The 18,182-nt window shown below is 37.9% G+C and overlaps 1 protein-coding gene across 1 annotated transcript; it reads left to right on the forward strand.

The window, feature by feature from the left end:
- The first annotated feature begins 9,056 nt into the window (after nucleotides 1–9,056).
- On the forward strand, nucleotides 9,057–11,951 carry LOC137287924 (uncharacterized). Its single transcript, XM_067820298.1, has 2 exons — nucleotides 9,057–9,159; nucleotides 10,354–11,951. Exons 1-2 carry the CDS (start codon nucleotides 9,057–9,059, stop codon nucleotides 11,799–11,801), a joined length of 1,551 nt encoding a protein of 516 aa, XP_067676399.1. The 3' UTR covers nucleotides 11,802–11,951.
- The last annotated feature ends 6,231 nt before the right edge of the window (nucleotides 11,952–18,182 follow it).

The raw sequence follows: 18,182 nt of genomic DNA on the forward strand, positions 1-18,182 counted from the left end.
AGTTGGCAGCGCAACTTCACCTGAGTTTAACAGAACTTCAGCCAGTTTATTGTATCAGTCGTAATTTTACAATGAATGAATGAATGAATTATGGTAAGAATTAAGAGCATAAATTATGTGAATGAATGAAAGAAATAAAGAAAAAGAATAAAAGAAACAAGTACATATGTGAATGAATGAAAGAATAAATGATACATCGCGGCCTTCCCTCCCAAAACATGTTAAAGACCGCCAAACTATCACGAGAACACATGTGTTAACATCATCTGTCCTTTTTAAAAAATCTACATTCTTGTTTTCATTAATAATTAAGTCAGATATCTTTTTTGCATATAGGGAATGGAATAGACGTTGACAAAATGTTAACTTTCACAGTCACCCATCCCACAAAAACAGAAAATGTAAAACTGTCACAAAGCGTTGTGAACGCCTTTCCAGTTTTGTCAAATAATAAGAAATTCTCGAACAGCTCAGTGTAGTATAATAATTTCAATGTCTGACCAGATCAAATTAGCGATATGTCACATTTTTCACACACCTCAAATGGACCCTAACATGTTTTTGTAGATGATGAAACTATCACTATTAGTTGCAAACACATTTCACCTAATAGTATATTCCCCTCATAAGAATGAAAGGTGTATGTGAAAGATATTTTTTAAGAAATAATTAGGAACACTCGAACAACGCAGTGTATTATTTCAATGGCTGATCAGATCAAATTAGCGATATATCACATTTTTCATACACCTCAAATAGACCGTAACATGTTTTCGTAAATGATGAAACTATCACTACTACATGCAGACACATTTCACCTGATAGTATATTCCCAACATATAAATTAAAGGTGTATGTGAAAGATGTTTTTGAAGCAATAACTAGGAACACTCCAACAACGTCGTGCAGTATTTCAATGGCGGATCAGAACAGATCGGCGATATGTCATATTTTCACACACCTCAAATACACTGTAAAAAACCGCTCTCATTTAGCTGAGTAAAGTAAAATGTTTCATTTCGAGACATGATACGTATTTACATACTTTCATCCATTTTCAACGTCTCAAACATGGAAAAAACATGTATTTTCAGTATACGGAAATATTCTCGCCCATTGGCCAACATGTTGTTCGCCCTTGGGCGAGATTTTTAAAAACTGCTTTAAATTAGCAGAATTAGGTCACATGATCTGAATTTCATGTCATTACACTCATTAATACACTTTCATACATTTACAGTCTGCAAAACACGGAAAAAAACATGTATTTTGAGTAAAAGTAAATATTCTCCCCCATGTTCCAAAATGTTTTCCACCCATGGGCGAGATTTTTTTAAAATCCCTCTCGATCAGCGGAGTCAAATAACCACCAGCTGAAATTTATGTCAGGATACTTATAAGCATACTTTCATCCATTTAAAAACCAGAATTAAATTTTGACGTGTTATGCGGTATTCCAACCCACAGATGTAATGAAGAGAAGGGTAGAGTAAATTCACATGTTTATAAACTCCTTGATATTTGTAAAAGTAAAAATTTGTATATTCTTAATGGTTGGCTTGGAAAGGATTAAGGGATAGGTAGAGTTATATGTAAAGGTGAATGAGTGAGTTATCTGTCGGCCACGTCGTGACGAGAGCAGATTTGAAATTGAAATGGGATATGTGTATATTATATAAACCTGTCGTCAAAGGACAGTAAAACAACTAGAATATCATAACTACGGCTAAAATTAGTGTGGAAAGGTAAAACTAACAGAGCTATTTGGACAAAACAACACAAAACACGGGCTATGCATCACCAACAACTGAAGGTATATCATCATACTAGGGACCATGGGGACTTACATTTCTCTTGCTACTTGCATAGGCCCTAGCTGGATTTACACCATCGTTTCTGCCGCGTAGGAGGATTTACCCATAAGTTATAGGAACAAAAATACCGTATCTGAAAAGCATAGTTGCGCAAAATTGACTTTGAAAGTTGTTGTGACTTACGTGCCCTCTCAGGAAGACAATAGTTTTACGCAACATCAACCCCAGTTGGGGGTAAAGCCACCAACGATCGCAGTTGCTTAAAATACAAATTACCTTGGTACAAAACATTCAAAATTTATGAAACAATTCAATTTCTATTAGAAATTCAATTATTAAATGACGATTAACATTATATAAAAAAAATCCTTACAGTTTTCACATTGAAATATTTATCCCTTGAGATGGCAAAATCAATACGGTCAAGCAGGACATGCTTGGCCATGATTCTTTCATCACAAGGGGTACAAAATGGAGGATCCTCACCTTTCACCTTTCGTGAGTATATTGGGTATGGATAATGCGACATCGTCGCGTAATAACCTCTTCAAGTATGGACTGGACACCCAAGTAGGCATAACCGATATAGGGTTTAATTCCATGCAATTTACCAGTACCTATTTGGGTGTCCCACTTCTTTTCCATTATTTCTCGGATATATGATCTAATCAGAATAAGGGATAAGAAGCGGTGTCACAGACTTGTTGAGTGCTGCCTTAGCAGCAAGATCGGCCATTGTATTACCAGAGATTCCAACATACCTGGGTAACCAGCTAAAGACGATGTCGCATTGGCCAGTAGCAAGATCATTTACAATTATACAATTCAACGATGTCCGTTAAACCTGTATGTTTAGAAGATAAAATAAATTAACAGACTGAGGGCAAAAAGGAGAGTCTGAATAAATAAAATATTGTTCATATTTAGGGTGTCTTTTTATATAGTTTAGGGTTGTTAATATGGCATGTGCTTCTGATGTGAAAATAGAACTGCTATCTTATAATCCAGAAGAAATTGTTCTGGATCTAATGACAGTGGCACAAGCAACTGCGCCACCATCCCTGGACCCATCTGTAAAGAAAGATTTATACGTGCTATAGTTACTTTTTAATTCATTCAATTCTTGTTTTTTTGTTATTCATTAGTTTCTGATTTTTAAAATTTAGTTAATGTAAGGTCAACTTGTGGTCTAACTAGTTGCCAAGGAGGAGAAAAATAAACAAGCAAGAAGGAGTTATGCTTTCAAGCACAATGCCAGCAGCAGAAAGAAAAGGTTTCACTCTTAGTCCAAACGGCAGAACAAGAGAAGACTTCTTATTGTACAAATTCCCATACAGGGGATTGAAGACACAATTATATGCAGGGTTGGACTTATTTGAATACAGTTTAGTGAGATACTGCAAAGATAGTTTAATACGGCAGTGGTGGAGAGAAGGTTCGTCTGCTTAGACGCATAGACAGGAGAAGCTCGAAATGATCCCAGACAAAGTCCTATACCTTGGTGATGGATAGAATCAAGTAATTTGAGGCTGCTTTTACAGGCTCCACCATAGACAGTGGGGCCGTAATGTAGTTTAGACCGGATGTGTGACCTGTATAAATGTAGGGGGGGGTTGTTTGGTTTCCTCCCCACTATGAATTTGAAACTTTCCACAAATCGAGCGTCTTCAGGCATTTGGTTTTTAGGTATTTAATATGTGGCAGAAAAGTTAAGTGCACCGTTTAAAGATAAGTCAGGGTCTTTATGGAGTTTGTATTTTCGGCAGAAGTGAATGCAGTTTATTTTAGATTGAGGACATTTGAACCCGTTCTCAGGGCACCATTTGTGATTTTGGTTGAGACAGATTTGTAACTGTCTCTCAATGATTTGCATGTTTTTGCTACGACAAGAAATATTAAAGTCATCCGCGAAAAGGGAACCATTGATTGAATCTCTTAAAACTTTTGAAAGACTATATTTTAATACTGAATAAAGTGACAGACAAAATACTCCCTTGTGGAAAACCCTGTAATGATCAGATAGGGTAGACCCCTCTTGGACTTGAAATTGTCTGTCCGTTAAAAACTGTGATATGAAATGAGGCAAACAGATTACCGGTCTCCAAATACCACACTAAACGATTATTTACCATTCGTTCCATAGTCTTGCAAAAGCAGACAGTTAACGCGTTAGGTCTAATTAGATGCAGCTGAATGGTCTTTACCAGGCCTAGAGGGAGGAAATGTTCCTGAAGTCCAAATTTGATCCAAACTTTCTAAAATCACCTCATGACATGAATTAGGCAAATGCTTCAAGAGCTGATAGTGAATATTATCAACCGCTGACGCTGTATCATGAGCTTGCATGAGAGTAGTTTGTTCATGTAGGGAAAATACTTCATTGTGGTCTTCGACATTGTTAGAGTTGAAATTAATGGTGTTCTTTTCCTCCAACTTCTGGTATCTCTGAAATTGGAGAAGATAAAGACCAATGTTTAGTTAATGTTAATTGCAATAGCTGCAGCATCATTCAAAAAGTGATCTCCGTCTTCAAGTTGTTTAATGCTTGTTTTGGAACCCTTGCCTCTGATCCTTTGTACCATATTTCACACCTTTGATATAGGTATTTGCGGGAGTTAATCTTGGAGACATAGGTTCTCCATGACTGCTTGAATGTACGTCGAGTGTTAGCTCTGGTTACTTTAACATTATTCAGATTATGTACAGTTGGATGTTTGCGAAAATATGTTTCCACCTTCTTCCTACTTTTCCTAACCTGTCTGCAATCGCCATCAAATCATGGCTCACGATTGTGTGGAATTACAGCAGACTTAGGAACCGTTTCGGTAGCTATAGTATGCAGTATATCTGAAAACAATTGAATGTGGTCAGCGATGTCCTGGAACGGGTCATGTTTGAGTTTCTCAGTAAACAACGATGTGAATTTAGACCAGTTACCCTTTAAAAATTCCACCTTGAGGGTGGAACATCAGACGGGTTATTGACTGAGGGAAGTGTAGGAAAATGCGAAAGACTAATGCTATCCATTTTGTAGCAAAAAATATTTTTTTTCAAAAACAATTCTCTTTGCTTCGGAAATTTTCTTGTTGCTTCAACTATTTCTTCGTTCTTTTGAGTATTTTCTCGTTGCTCGTCAAATAGGTTTTCGTTGTTTCGATTAAATTCTCGCTGCTTCGAGTATTTAGTGGTTGATTCAAATTTCTTTAAAAAAAAATCAAGTATTTACTCCTTGCTTCGAGTATTTTCTCGTTATTTTAATTATTTTTTTCATTGATTCGAACGCACTTCATTTTCACCCAGGTTTCAATGGTCATGAAACAAAATTTCAGTTCAAAAGGGAGGTTGCGCACCCCTGCAACTACGGCATCTTCCCATAAAGCAGACCTCCCAAAAGACAGACCTTTTTAAACAACACATTTTATGGTATGTTGCATAAGGCTTAAGTAAGCTGATAATAACGGTATGTGTCCAGATATAAAAGGTATAAACTATTCTTTTCTTTATTCATGTAATGAATTATGATTTTTATATGAAGACCTATTGCATCATAAATACGATAAGTACAGTGCTTGAGAACATTCTCAACTTCTGAAACAATTCAGTTTTCTACTGCTTAACCTAAGAGAGATGGGAATGTGTTGTTACTATACTGCAGTGACTAGTAGCAGAACAGATCATAAGTTTTATTCTGTTCTCAAACAACACAAACCACTACCCCACCCAACTCTCCCAAAAGACAGACCGCCAATAAGACAGACTCACTGAGTACACTAATTAGCTGGGTCATGCCGTCCACCCCTATTTAATTAATGAACTAACTCAGAATCACTACAGCATATAGTCACAAATACCATGCATACACGAGATACACTTGTCATTAGAGAGGCTGATCAGTGCTACGAGTGCACGTACATCTACGCGTAGCTTACATCTGGGAGCCTATATAGTGTAGCCAATATGGTGGCAGTATAATATTTAAGACTGAGCCCGGTTTATGTTCAACAGCTGATTAAGTTTGCTGAGTGTTGTAACAACTGAAATCCTACATGTAGAAGAAAGGTTAACTATTTTGTCACTTCAGTTTAAGTCAAATAATTGGTATTAGTGTCCGTATTAGGACAGTAGATTTGTAGTAAAGTTTCAAGTCTGTATGTTATAGCTCACTGGCTTACATTGACTCAACTGTTCCGATAAAAACTTCTTTCACACATTCGTTTAATTTTCAGGAGGAAAACATACCTTTAGTTGAAAGGTATTTGCAAGTAATAGTGACAGTTTTATGACTTTAATTCATATGAGGGGAATATACTATCAGGCGAAATGTGTTTGTAAGTAATAGAGATAGTTTCATAATCTAAAACAAAATGTTTGGGTGTATTTGAGGTGTGTGAAAAATATGACATATCGCCGATCTGATCTGATTCGCCACTGATACTTGAGGGTTATAGTTCCATAACTTCTTTCTTTCTTGTTGATCTTATTATTTGACAAAACTGGAAAGGTGTTTTAGAACGCTTTGTGACAGTTTTACACTTTGTGAGGGAAGATACCGTTCGAATCATATTTCCTAAACTATTCGTGATAACATCATACGTGGTACACATATCAAGCATGATCCATACGTTTGCCATTTGGGGTTTAGACTCAGATATGCATTTTTTACGGTTTCCTACCAAATGTGACTTAGGCTGTGGGTATGAGGATGTCATCTCGTTCCAAGCAGATTTCCTTAAACTATACATGCTAGCGGGACATATAGTAAGTATGATCCATAGATGTGCCATTTGATAGTTATACCCAGATATGAATTGTATTCTTGCTGTATCCATGGATACGTGACTTAGGCTGTGACTATGAGGATATCATGTTCGGAGCAGATCTCCTGAACTATACATGCTAGATTCATCAAACTTGGAAATTAAAAAAAATGAAGCAACGAGTAAATAATCGAAATTTCATGTTTTTGACCAAAACTTGAAGAAACGAGCTAAATGTCGAAGCAACGAAAAAATATTTGAAATAACGGGAAAATACGCAAAATTTCAAGTTTTCGAAAGAAACTTGAAGTGACGAGAAAATATTCGAAGCAACGGGTAAATAATCGAAGTAACGAGAATTGTGGCGGAAAAATGTTTTTGCTACAAACGTGGCAACATTAGGAAATGGTCAGTTCCTCATAAATCATCATGAACTGTCCATGAACATTTATTCAGAAGGTTTGCATCTGAGAGTGTAACGTCCAAGGCATAATAGCTGCCTGTTGCAGAGTATAAATATATATGGATACCATCATTACAAATACAGAAACTATTATCAGAAATAAAATCTTCTATTATTTTACCTTTGGTATTGAAAACACTACATAGCCATAAAGGATTCTTGAGGCTTGACGATGGAGGGATATATAAAGAGCATAAAACAAAAGCAACGTGTAACGATATACGGACTGCAACGACTTGAAGGTTAGATGTAAGATCAACAGGGCTATGTATGATACAATGCCTCACCAAGACAGACGAGCCTCCAGTGGCTTTGTCAACCGAAGGAGAAAAAGGAATGGTGAGAGCTGCACTGACTTAAGTCAAATTTATCTGTCTGTTTGAGGTATGCTTCCTGGAGACAGAAAACTGACGGTTGAAAATCTAGTTTCCTAATAATTGTATTTCATTTCCCTTTGTTTGCCTTTAAGTGCAAATAATCACGTCGATATTCCTTAAAGAAGAGTAGCAATTCCCCCTAGTTTGACAAACAATGCAAAATTTCACAGGGAAAATACTTTGAATAAAACAGGATATTAACACATCCCAGAATAAATCTCGACTGTAAAATGCCAGTAAGCATTTCGAAAAGTGTCTTGTAAAGGTTTCTAATAAACATACGAAATCAGTTCAGGATAAACTATCACAGCTTCGGAAAAATGATTCAAGTTCCTTTCGGAAAATACTTAAAACAATGTAAAACGGAAACGGACTCCGAACATTATCAACAAATTGATTTCTTTTTTCTAACTTTTTTAAATCGCAAAATGAAGAGTCACCATTAGATTGTTATTATGACGATAACCTACCACATCTCAACAGTGGGAATAGCACTATACTCAACTCTGAAATTATTCATGATGAAATATCATGTGTTAAAAATCTTAAAAATAACAAAGCCCCTGGAGTTGATTATGCTGTAAATTAACGATCATGTTGTAAATTAATTTTCTGCGATATTTAGGTTAAACTTTTTTAACTTTGTACTTGACACTGGTATCTTCCCGGGATATTGCACATATATAACGATTTAAAAGAAAACTCATTTGATGGCGGAGATATATCTGGGAAATGCTTTAAGGTCACGTTTAACATATATCAAAACATAAAATCATGTGTTTGTAACAGCGGTAATTATTCCAATTTCTTTTTATGCAAACAAGGTGTCCGCCAAGGAGTGAACTTGTCCCCAGTTTTGTTTTCATTATTCTTTCATGATCTTTATGATTTAGCCTTAGACTCATGCTGTTGTTTACAACTTAACCCGGTACATTTCCACAACTGTTTAGATACGCTTATTACACTTTTTGCAATGTTATATGATGATGATACCGTTCTTATATCCTCAGACCCTTGTGACAAATATGTTAGATTTTTCATAATTACTGAAAAAATGGAAGATGAAAATCAAATTGTTCAATTAAAAACATTCTTATTTTTGGTGGATCCCAAAAGGAATATAAAAGAAGTTTCAATATTGGCGATAATATCCTGGAAAAAGAAGATTATTATCCTCTTCTTGGCATTGAACTACAAAAGAATAGCAAATTTACTAAAACCAAACGTATACTGATGGAAAAAGCAACAAAAGCAAACAATTTCATGTTAAGCCAAGGAGGAAACTTAAACTTTCATTTGATTGGCATCCAGAATATTTCTTGAAAATACCTCTTGCTTTGAAAATATTTATCTCAAATGTTTAGTATCACTCAGGAAAAGAGTAAAGTACATTTAACTTCATGGTTTATGGCGAGTTCGGTAGATTCCCCCTTGTAAATGTTATTGAAAGCGGAATGGTATACAGTTCGATTCAGTTCAGTTCAGGACACCAGAAATGGGCTTCACACAGATTGTACCCATGTGGGGAATCGAAACCCGGATCTTCGGCGTGACGAGCCAACGCTTTTACCACAAGGCTACCCCACCGTCCCCTGTATGTAAGATTGCAATCAAACCGCTAAGCGATGTTTCATCATTTTGCAGGATGCAGTGGTTGACCATACTTAAGGCAGCTACAGTCTCGGTGCTCTTCATCCTGCAGTTTGAGTCGTTTCCTTGTCAGCAGGCTCAGAATGTGAGCAGCTTAAGTAAGTGCAAGATGTTCACAATACCATCATCATAGTGCCTGCTAGGGAACCAAGTCTCCATTGTCTGTAGTATGGTGACAAGTGAGCCAGTTGGCGACCGCTAACCCAATTCTACATTGTGCTGCTTATTAATAACTCAACCTGTTCCAGTCTCTGTAACCTACTTCTCAATGTAGTATTTGATAATCTAAATTTTACAGGATTTATGTTGTTTAAATACATTACATTTGCCATTAAGGTGTAAAATTCTCTTGTCACGATGTTGATCATATATTGTTGACATTAAGGAGTTACTCACTCGGCACTCACTCATTCACTCACTCACTCTCTCGTGTAGGAGCATGTTGTTCCTCCCGTGTAGATGGACTGTTGTTCACCAATGTCCCATGCCTGTTCGTGTGCGTCCTGTGCAAAAACGTTGGGAATATTTTTATTCCACAGTAAATATCCTCCTCCAACATTTATGGCTAAACGGTTTATTAGAGTAAGATAAATAAAATAAATAAAATACCGGTAAATAATTCAGCACTTCATCGTGCTCCGACGTCACTTCCGGTTTATGCGGTGCACCGAGACATGTGACCGATGATGTCATATAACCTTGATCTTCCTACTCTTCTTCTGTCAATAATGACACATTAGGGTGGACCTAATGTGACACATAACATTCATATTGTAATAAAATCGAATTGTTATGATAATCGTGACACAGTTGCAGGATGTAACCCCGAGCCCATTGTCTCCGTGGAGCACCAAACACTGAACCTCCTTTGTTCGGTATTTTTTATTTGACAATTTAGGAGGGGAAGACAGCAACGCAACATTTATTATTGCTAGTAAAACCTCCCCTCTGTGCATTGTAGAAATGTAGAATTGTTTTGTACAAATGTATGAATGATTAAGTCTTGTTCTCTTCTTTTTACGTCAAATAATGCATCAAACACAACATTTTGACATATATGTGAGAAATATACAACCCGATTCCGTTACAACACACAGAGGCAAGATTTTACTGTGCAATAATAAACGTCACGTTGCGTGTCTTTTCCCTTTCTACACTGTCAATTAAAATTAAATTTGATTTTTCTTTTACAAAATCGCACAAAGAGGGATCAGTACTTGGTGCTCCATTAAACGGAAGTGATGTTAGTGTTGAATTTATTCATATTACTCAACTTGCATAATTTTGAACAGATCATTCCCAGGTTCTGATTCTTGGAGCTGGGGTATCAGGCTTGGCGGCGGCAAAGACTCTGATTGAAAGAAACATCAGCGACTTCAGGATTCTGGAAGGTTCGAACAGAATTGGTGGGAGGGTAAAATCCGTCACATTTGGTGGCAAGACTATAGAAGAGGGAGCGAACTGGGTGGCAGGAAGAGAAGGCACCCCTCTATGGGAGGTTGTCCACAGGTACAATGTGTCGGGAAAAAAGTCAGATTTTGACAGTGTTTTAATCAGAAACTCCCGCGGAGAGGACGTCACGGACACGGAAGGGGAGGACGCATGGGCCAAATTAGAATCAGCACAAATGACTTTAGCCGAGATATTCAAAAGAATTGAAGACAACAAAACAATGGACATGTCACTTAGAGCCTGTCTGGACATTGGGAGATGGTCGCCCAAAACGCCAGTGGAAAAGGTTGTAGAGATATTTGACTATGACTCTGAATATGGGGGAACCCCTGGTGTGACTTCATGCAATATTATCAGAATAACTGATGAGCCTGTCAAAGATCTGTACTATGTTATGGATGAAAGAGGTTTTGAGTTCATACTTAAGACATTTGCTAAAGATGCATTATTACACAATGATCAACGACTACATCTGAATGAAGTCGTCACAAACATCACCTACAATGGCACTATCGTGACAGTTGCCACCCAGAACGGCAACGTCTTCACGGCAGACGTGGTCATTGTCACTTTCAGTATTGGAGTCCTGAAAAGTGGATCAGTCATCTTCAATCCTCCACTCCCAGACTGGAAGATCCACAATCTGTACAGAGTCAGTTTAGAAAACTATCTTAGTGTGTATCTTAAATTCCCTAACACTTCATCTAGATTCTGGGATGACACTGAATACATCCTGTATGCTGACGAAAGACGAGGCGTCTTTCCAGTCTGGCAGAACTTAGAGGCTGATGGACTATTTCCCAACGGAACCAATATTCTCCAGATGGTGACACAAGGGGAAGTTGCCGACAGAGTGTCGAATATGAATAATACAGAAATCACAGCTGAGGTGATGGGCATCCTTCGACGTGTCTACACCAACGTTGTCGACCCGGAAGATGTGTTCATCACCAACTGGAAGTCTAACCCGTTATACAGGGGATCCTTCTGCAACATGGAAGCTCTGACTTTCACCTCTGAGATCTTCGAAGCTATACGGGCTCCCGTGAGGAACGTCTTCTTTGCTGGGGAAGCTTTTGACCCGAAATTCCCCTGTTATGCAACCGGAGCTGCGAGGAGTGGAATCTACACTGCTAATAAGGTGGTTGCGCATCTTGTGGATGGGAGGCTTAAAGATCCTGCTGACGAGGGGGTAACACATCCCTCTTCTTGCCCATCTGGAATGCAACAGGCTAATGCAAAATCAGTCACTGGTTTACTCTTGCTCTTTGTCATAACAAGAATGTAAATTGGTATATCAAGAACTCCATCTATGCGCAGTCCAATTAATGTCTCCTTGTGATCTACCAAGCTATGAGAAATGTCAGTTGCATGCAATTTATATGTTCGTAACTTCTGCTGCTTTACAGGGGACATTTAGAGGAATGTATACAAACTGGACAATGTATTTTCCAAAACTATTTTTTCGAAATGTTTACTACATGAATTAAATAGATTCTGTCATATGGTGCAGAGATATGAGGATTTTCTAGTTTGAAGGCATTGTTAAAGGCTCACCAAAGTGTGTAGAAAGGTTTTAGAAGTTAAATATCCCATGGGTGATGATGTATAGTGAATGTGGCCATTTACAACTTTATTTGGAAGCACGGAGAAAAATGATCAAATACTGGTTAAAAGTAAAAGGAATTGAGTTGCTAATGGACCCTAATGATAGAAGGGCGATTCACAAACTTGGTATGTATTTTCACCATGTTTTCTGCATAGGAAACAGCGTCTGCAAACACTGAGATTGTGTGCCATGTGTATTGTCTTACTTTGTACTACAGACCTGTGACTTCTTCAAAATAACATGGCATAAATGAGAAATATATTGTAAATGACTGTTTGTACTTTTGCTATAGTTTCCACGACATAAGTTGTGAGGAATATCTTGAGGATTTTAACTAGGACAAAATTTCTGTTTATGGACTATTTTATTTTTAATTTATTTGTAAGTTCTTACTATAAACAACATGCCACTATTTAAAGCCACAATTTAGAGCCTTGTGTTTATAAGTATGAAAGTTACTTGTCATCATATTATTCAAGCTATACGACTACGGCGTAAATAACATATGTCATATTTGGGATTATTACTCACCCGTTAAAGATACTGTAGTGTAATATTTCCACTTCAATATTACACTAGTGTAAAACCGCTTGACGTATGACGTGTCACAATGCTAATGTTGATGTCGCGATTTTGCTAGACCTTGCTTGACTTAAAAGCTGAGAGTCCTCAAACTGTAGGCAATTTCGCCGCAGTTTCTGTCAACTTATGTTGACGAGTAATAAACAGAATACTAAACTCGCTTCCGTGAAATACCATTTTCATTAAACTCGTGAAAGATTTAGTATCAAACTCGCTTTCGCTCGTTTGATACCAACTCATTAACTCGTTTAATAAAAATGGTATTACACGGAAGGTCGTTTCGTATCCTCTATTTACACTTTCTTGGTAAGTTCTACTACGTTTTCTTAGTTGACTCCCATTCAAGATTCGAACCCATAACTTCAGAGTCAGGCACCTAATGAGCAGCACACAAAGTCAGCCTCCTAACCTGCTCAGCCACCACGACCTCCACAAAAATGACAATCGGACAATTGGTAGTCTAGACTGCGTACTTTGTGCGATCTCTTTTAGGTGTTAATTGGCTCGACTCCCACGGCCGAAAGCTATGATTACAAAATGCCATTTAGAAAGTGGTCAATGTAACATATGTTACATTTGGGATTTCACTTTCTTAGTAAAGTACAAATTCCAGGACGTTTTTGGTTGAGTCTCATCCGGGATTCGAACCCACTCCCTCAGAGTCGCCAGGACACAAGGTGAGCTGCCTAATGCGACCACTCCCTGGACGGTATTTCGGCCTAAGGTGTCTGATATAGGTAGATATAAATTTCTTTCTACAGCACAGACAATAGAATCTATACCGAAACAATGTAAAAACAATACAATAATTAGCTGAAACAAAAGCCCATACCCACATCCCACCTTCCCCAAATCCCACATTTCATGCGGGAATTAGCCAAAGCAAAGCAACAAATGACCATAAATCCCACATCCCACATCGGTACCCAAATAGTCACATACAGCAGTAATTAGCTAGAAATCCCACATCTAGGCATCATGAAGCCTAGTGATGCACAAAATCACCTCATTAAGAACTTAATGAATGATTAGAACGGATAACGTATTGATTATGAATGGTTTTCCATTATATTTGAATTGAGTTTAACTCAGCGTGAGTCAGAACCATTGTTATGTTGACTACTGACACATGCATTCAAAATTCCTTGTGCTGAAAGAAAACCTTTTTTGAGAAATGCTGCGTCAGCATATTGTAGGCGGTAGCATAGATGAAAGCTATGAAGCGGTGTCACGTTAATGGATAGAAAACGTAGCCAACATCGTATACCATATTCTGTAAATGTTAGCACAGTGACCTGCACTTCTTTTCAGTACGCACACCCGTTACACTATCAACAGTGTGAGTGTATGTGTGTGTGTGTTGTTACGAGTGTGTATTTTCTGTATATTTTGTTATTGGTTAAGTAATAATTATTATTGAGTCACAACATTTAGTGTTTTGAATAATAATTATGATGGATCACATATCGTATAATAGATGGTGAGCATTTTTAAGATTTTGGTAACAGGATGTCCGGAAATTATCTGCTCTTGGTTTTCTATTTGTTATTTCCGGGAGGCTGCTAGCGCTGTGTATCAGGCGATGACAGACGATGAAGCGTATTCGTTCACTCCCTCCATTAGTTCGGCGGAAGATACTGTGCTGTGAATGTGACGAAATCACATAACCTCCGCCCACTGGTGAATATTAATGCTTTCTGTGCACTTAAGACCATTGTGCGCTTAAGGGCACCACACACGATGAACGCAGAGGTCTTAGCATGAGGAGAGAGAGCATGGCCTTATTCACTTTAAACACTTCTGAAATATTAAATTTATAACACAAACACATTTGTAGCGCTCTAATAATAAAACAGTTGTTTAAAAAACTACATGTATAATTGAAATATTGACCCAGTTCACTGTTTATTACGAGGGAGGAGTGCAGAGAAAGGCACAGCCAGGAGTTTGGAAAGCACGTGCACATGTGCCGAGAAAGTTATTTATTCATTAACCTGTGCTGTGTCGTCTCCAGTCATCTGTTCGAGAAACATTTGCACAAAAGCAGACAAGGTTATTTATTCATGAACCTGTGCTGTGTCGTCTCCAGTCATCTGTTCGAGAAGCATGTGCACAAAAGCAGACAAGGTTATTTATTCATTTACCAGTGCTGTGAAAACCAATGCTGTGCTGTATCCATGCTTTCTCGCACACCTGGCTGTGCCTTTCCCTGCACTCCTCCCTCGTAACAAATAGTGAAATGTGTCAATATTCTAATGATAAACTTGTAAACAACTTGTTCATTTTTATGGAACGAATCTGCAAAACCTCACAGAGGTGGTATGATGCTTTGAACATGATGATATTTAATGCTTATTAGTTTTCGAGCTAGACTGCAATTCATCGGTCCGCTCTTGAACCAACGAACAATAACTGACTTGATACTTGCATTAGATAATGCAATATTTTGGGGTGAATTCCAAATATACACTGCAAACCTTAATTCTAGTGTTCTTGAAACATGATGAAAGGGTAACAAAAACAATATGGATGGTATTTGTATTTATTCATTCAGTGTGACTGTAGCTTTAGAAATCTCCACAAGTTGCGTCTGTTACTTCTGATTTACTTTTGTGCACTGTTGTTACCTGTAAATAAAGTAGTTTATTACTATTGTTCATGGTAGGGGAGGATATGGCATCAACGTTGGAGTTGATGTGAGTTGCATCTCGTCAGGTGTATCAGTTTCTGGAATAGGGAGGTATCTGGTAGTTCACCCAACATTTGTGCAATATTTACAGCTTATTGCACGTACTGAGGAGATGAGTCAAAAGTTGATTGAAGTCATAATGCTTGACAAGTATTAGATGAGCCCAGCGCAGTGAACGCGTTTATGACAGGCAGGCAGGGCAAGTAATCTGGACGAATATACTTGGATGCTACAGGCATATTGGCACTTGAGCACGTGCAGTACATGCTGAAATCAATACCGCTACTGTTTAACACGTGTCTCGTAGAGCGATTTAGTTCGGCAAGACGTCATCACAACATGATTCGCACGAAGAAATTCAACTTTAAAAATGTTTAGACGACAACCTGTTTCCTTCTTGTTTCAAATGGAATGTTCTGGAGGGCGTTCCCATATATGCAAAGTGGGGTCATTTGTCAGGTCGTGGCTCATCTAATACTTGTCAAGTAGTAGTTATGCTCTTTCTCTAGTGTCTAGCTTTCCAGTTCGTTAGGTGCATGTACACCGTTCCACAGAACAAGTACAAAGATAAAGAATGTTTGTCTGCAAACTGAACATTAATTGAATCAGACATGATTTCAGCTTGGTAACTCGAATGAACTGCAAAGACAAAAGTGAGCAGAATTCACAACCGTGCTCTGGTGACAAGGGTTTTTTTTATAATACATCATGATTTAGCATGTTCAGTACCATGTGCAAACTCAACCATAGTCAACCATTTGCACCATACAACCCGACTGACTTGAAGAAAAAGAAGTGATTAATCATGATACAATTCAAAAGGTACTCCAACCCTCCATTACCCTTGCATGTACCGAGCTGTGCATGTGCACTGCTCGTAGCACGACACAAACGTGAACCCAGACACACCCACCTTTCATTATAAAGCAATGTTTATTAATAGCAAGCACTCATGCGTACTTACAGAAAAGAAGCGATTGAGCATGACAACACACCTATGAGAAAATGACAGGACTATGTGGGACTGGAAACGCACTTCAACAGTCCATCAAAGAGTTGAGATAGTCTCGTCAAGTATTCTTGTTTTAGCGGTGTTAGGACGTTTCTAACAGCGAACGTACAAGCAACAATCAGAATGGTTTGTCATTGCCTTTTCGTTTATCAATTTGAACCATATTCATTGTTAGAAACGTTCTATCATAACTTTAATTATTTCAGATAGACAAAGTAGAAGGTTCCAGGAAAAGCATGCAACAGTGGGTCGTATTCATTTTTTTAGTAGGTGAATAATAGGGAGTAACAAAATGTCAGAACATATTAAATGCCCTGTCTTCAAATGTGAAATTAGTGGACATTGTTTCAAACAAAAATGTCATTTGCTAACACATCAGACATTGTGGGCAAGTAGGTACATTGTTTACCTGTGACCATTACCATCAATCCTTTAATACCGGAAGGACAGTTTAAAACGTCATATAAAAGCTGCTCCAAAAATGTTGTCTATTGTCATCAGTTATTTAGCAGTGAAACAAATTATCAATCGCATGCATGTAGCTGTGCAACATCTGCGCTAATGAACATATACAGTATGGTTCAAAATTATTGAGAATAGCTAAAGCATTTCTTATTATTAAACGAGAACAAATCAGGTAAAATTGAATGTATTGTGAAAGTGAACTGACCTTTTCATGTTGTGTAGGTAACAATTTAATATTTTGTCAAGTCTCCTTGAGCTTCACGGCACAGTCTAAGACGGGTAGGCATACTTCCTATCAGAGAGGTTAGTGTCTCGTGAGTTATGCTGTCCCAGTATCGGACCACTTCTCTCTTCATGTCTTCAATTTTTGTCAACCCCTTTTGATTCACACATTCCTTCATCATCCCCCAAATGTTCTCAATGGGATTTAAGTCAGGACTATATGCAGGAAATGGTAATGCAGTCACATTTTTCTCCTGAAACCACTGCTTGGCATGTTTTGCGGTGTGTTTAGGATCATTATCTTGCTGCAAAATCCAGTCATTTCCATAAAACACATGTGCACTTGGAAGGAGAAAATTATCTAATATGTTAGTGTAGCGTTGACTTGTCAGATTTCCCTCAAACACACACAGCGGGTCGTTCCTAATAAGGATATCCCTCCCCATACATGAAACTTTGGGCTGTATTTAGGTCGTCGATACAACGGTGCTGACGCAGACTTTGTCCATATTTTCACATTATTGGGATATACCCATATTGAGCTTTCATCAGTAAAAATCACATTTTCCCAGTCAAAGTTTTCATGTGCCAAACACCACTCAACACGCCTGTCTTTATGTTCTTGTTTCATGAGAGGAGAAGGAATTCCAGTCTTTTTCTCCCATCCAAGATCAATCAAATTTCTTCTAACTGTAGATTTTGATACAACTGTTGATCCCCTTTCTATCATTTCATACCTGATGTTGGATATGCTTGCCCTTTGCTTTTTAGACGCTAAAATTCCCAGCCGGACGCGATCTGAGAAGTCCAATTTTCTGGGTCTCCCTGCTCCTTTCTGGTGCCCCAAATCCTTTCCCTCTTTAAAATTCTTCCTAATCCTATACACAGTAGAAAGAGGAGTTCCTGTTCTCTCTGCCAATGTATTTACATCATCAATTCCTTGATTACACAACTCAAAAATCAACCTTCTTTTATCTTCAGCAGACATTGTTGACAGTGCTGAGGAAAATGACGTCTGCTACAAATTCAGGGGAGGTAACTCTAATTGTACTATACTCAGTAGGCCAAGATGAGTTACCTCCCTTATACC

The sequence above is a fragment of the Haliotis asinina genome, chromosome 6, assembly GCF_037392515.1.
Source record: "Haliotis asinina isolate JCU_RB_2024 chromosome 6, JCU_Hal_asi_v2, whole genome shotgun sequence".
Classification (NCBI taxonomy): domain Eukaryota; kingdom Metazoa; phylum Mollusca; class Gastropoda; order Lepetellida; family Haliotidae; genus Haliotis; species Haliotis asinina.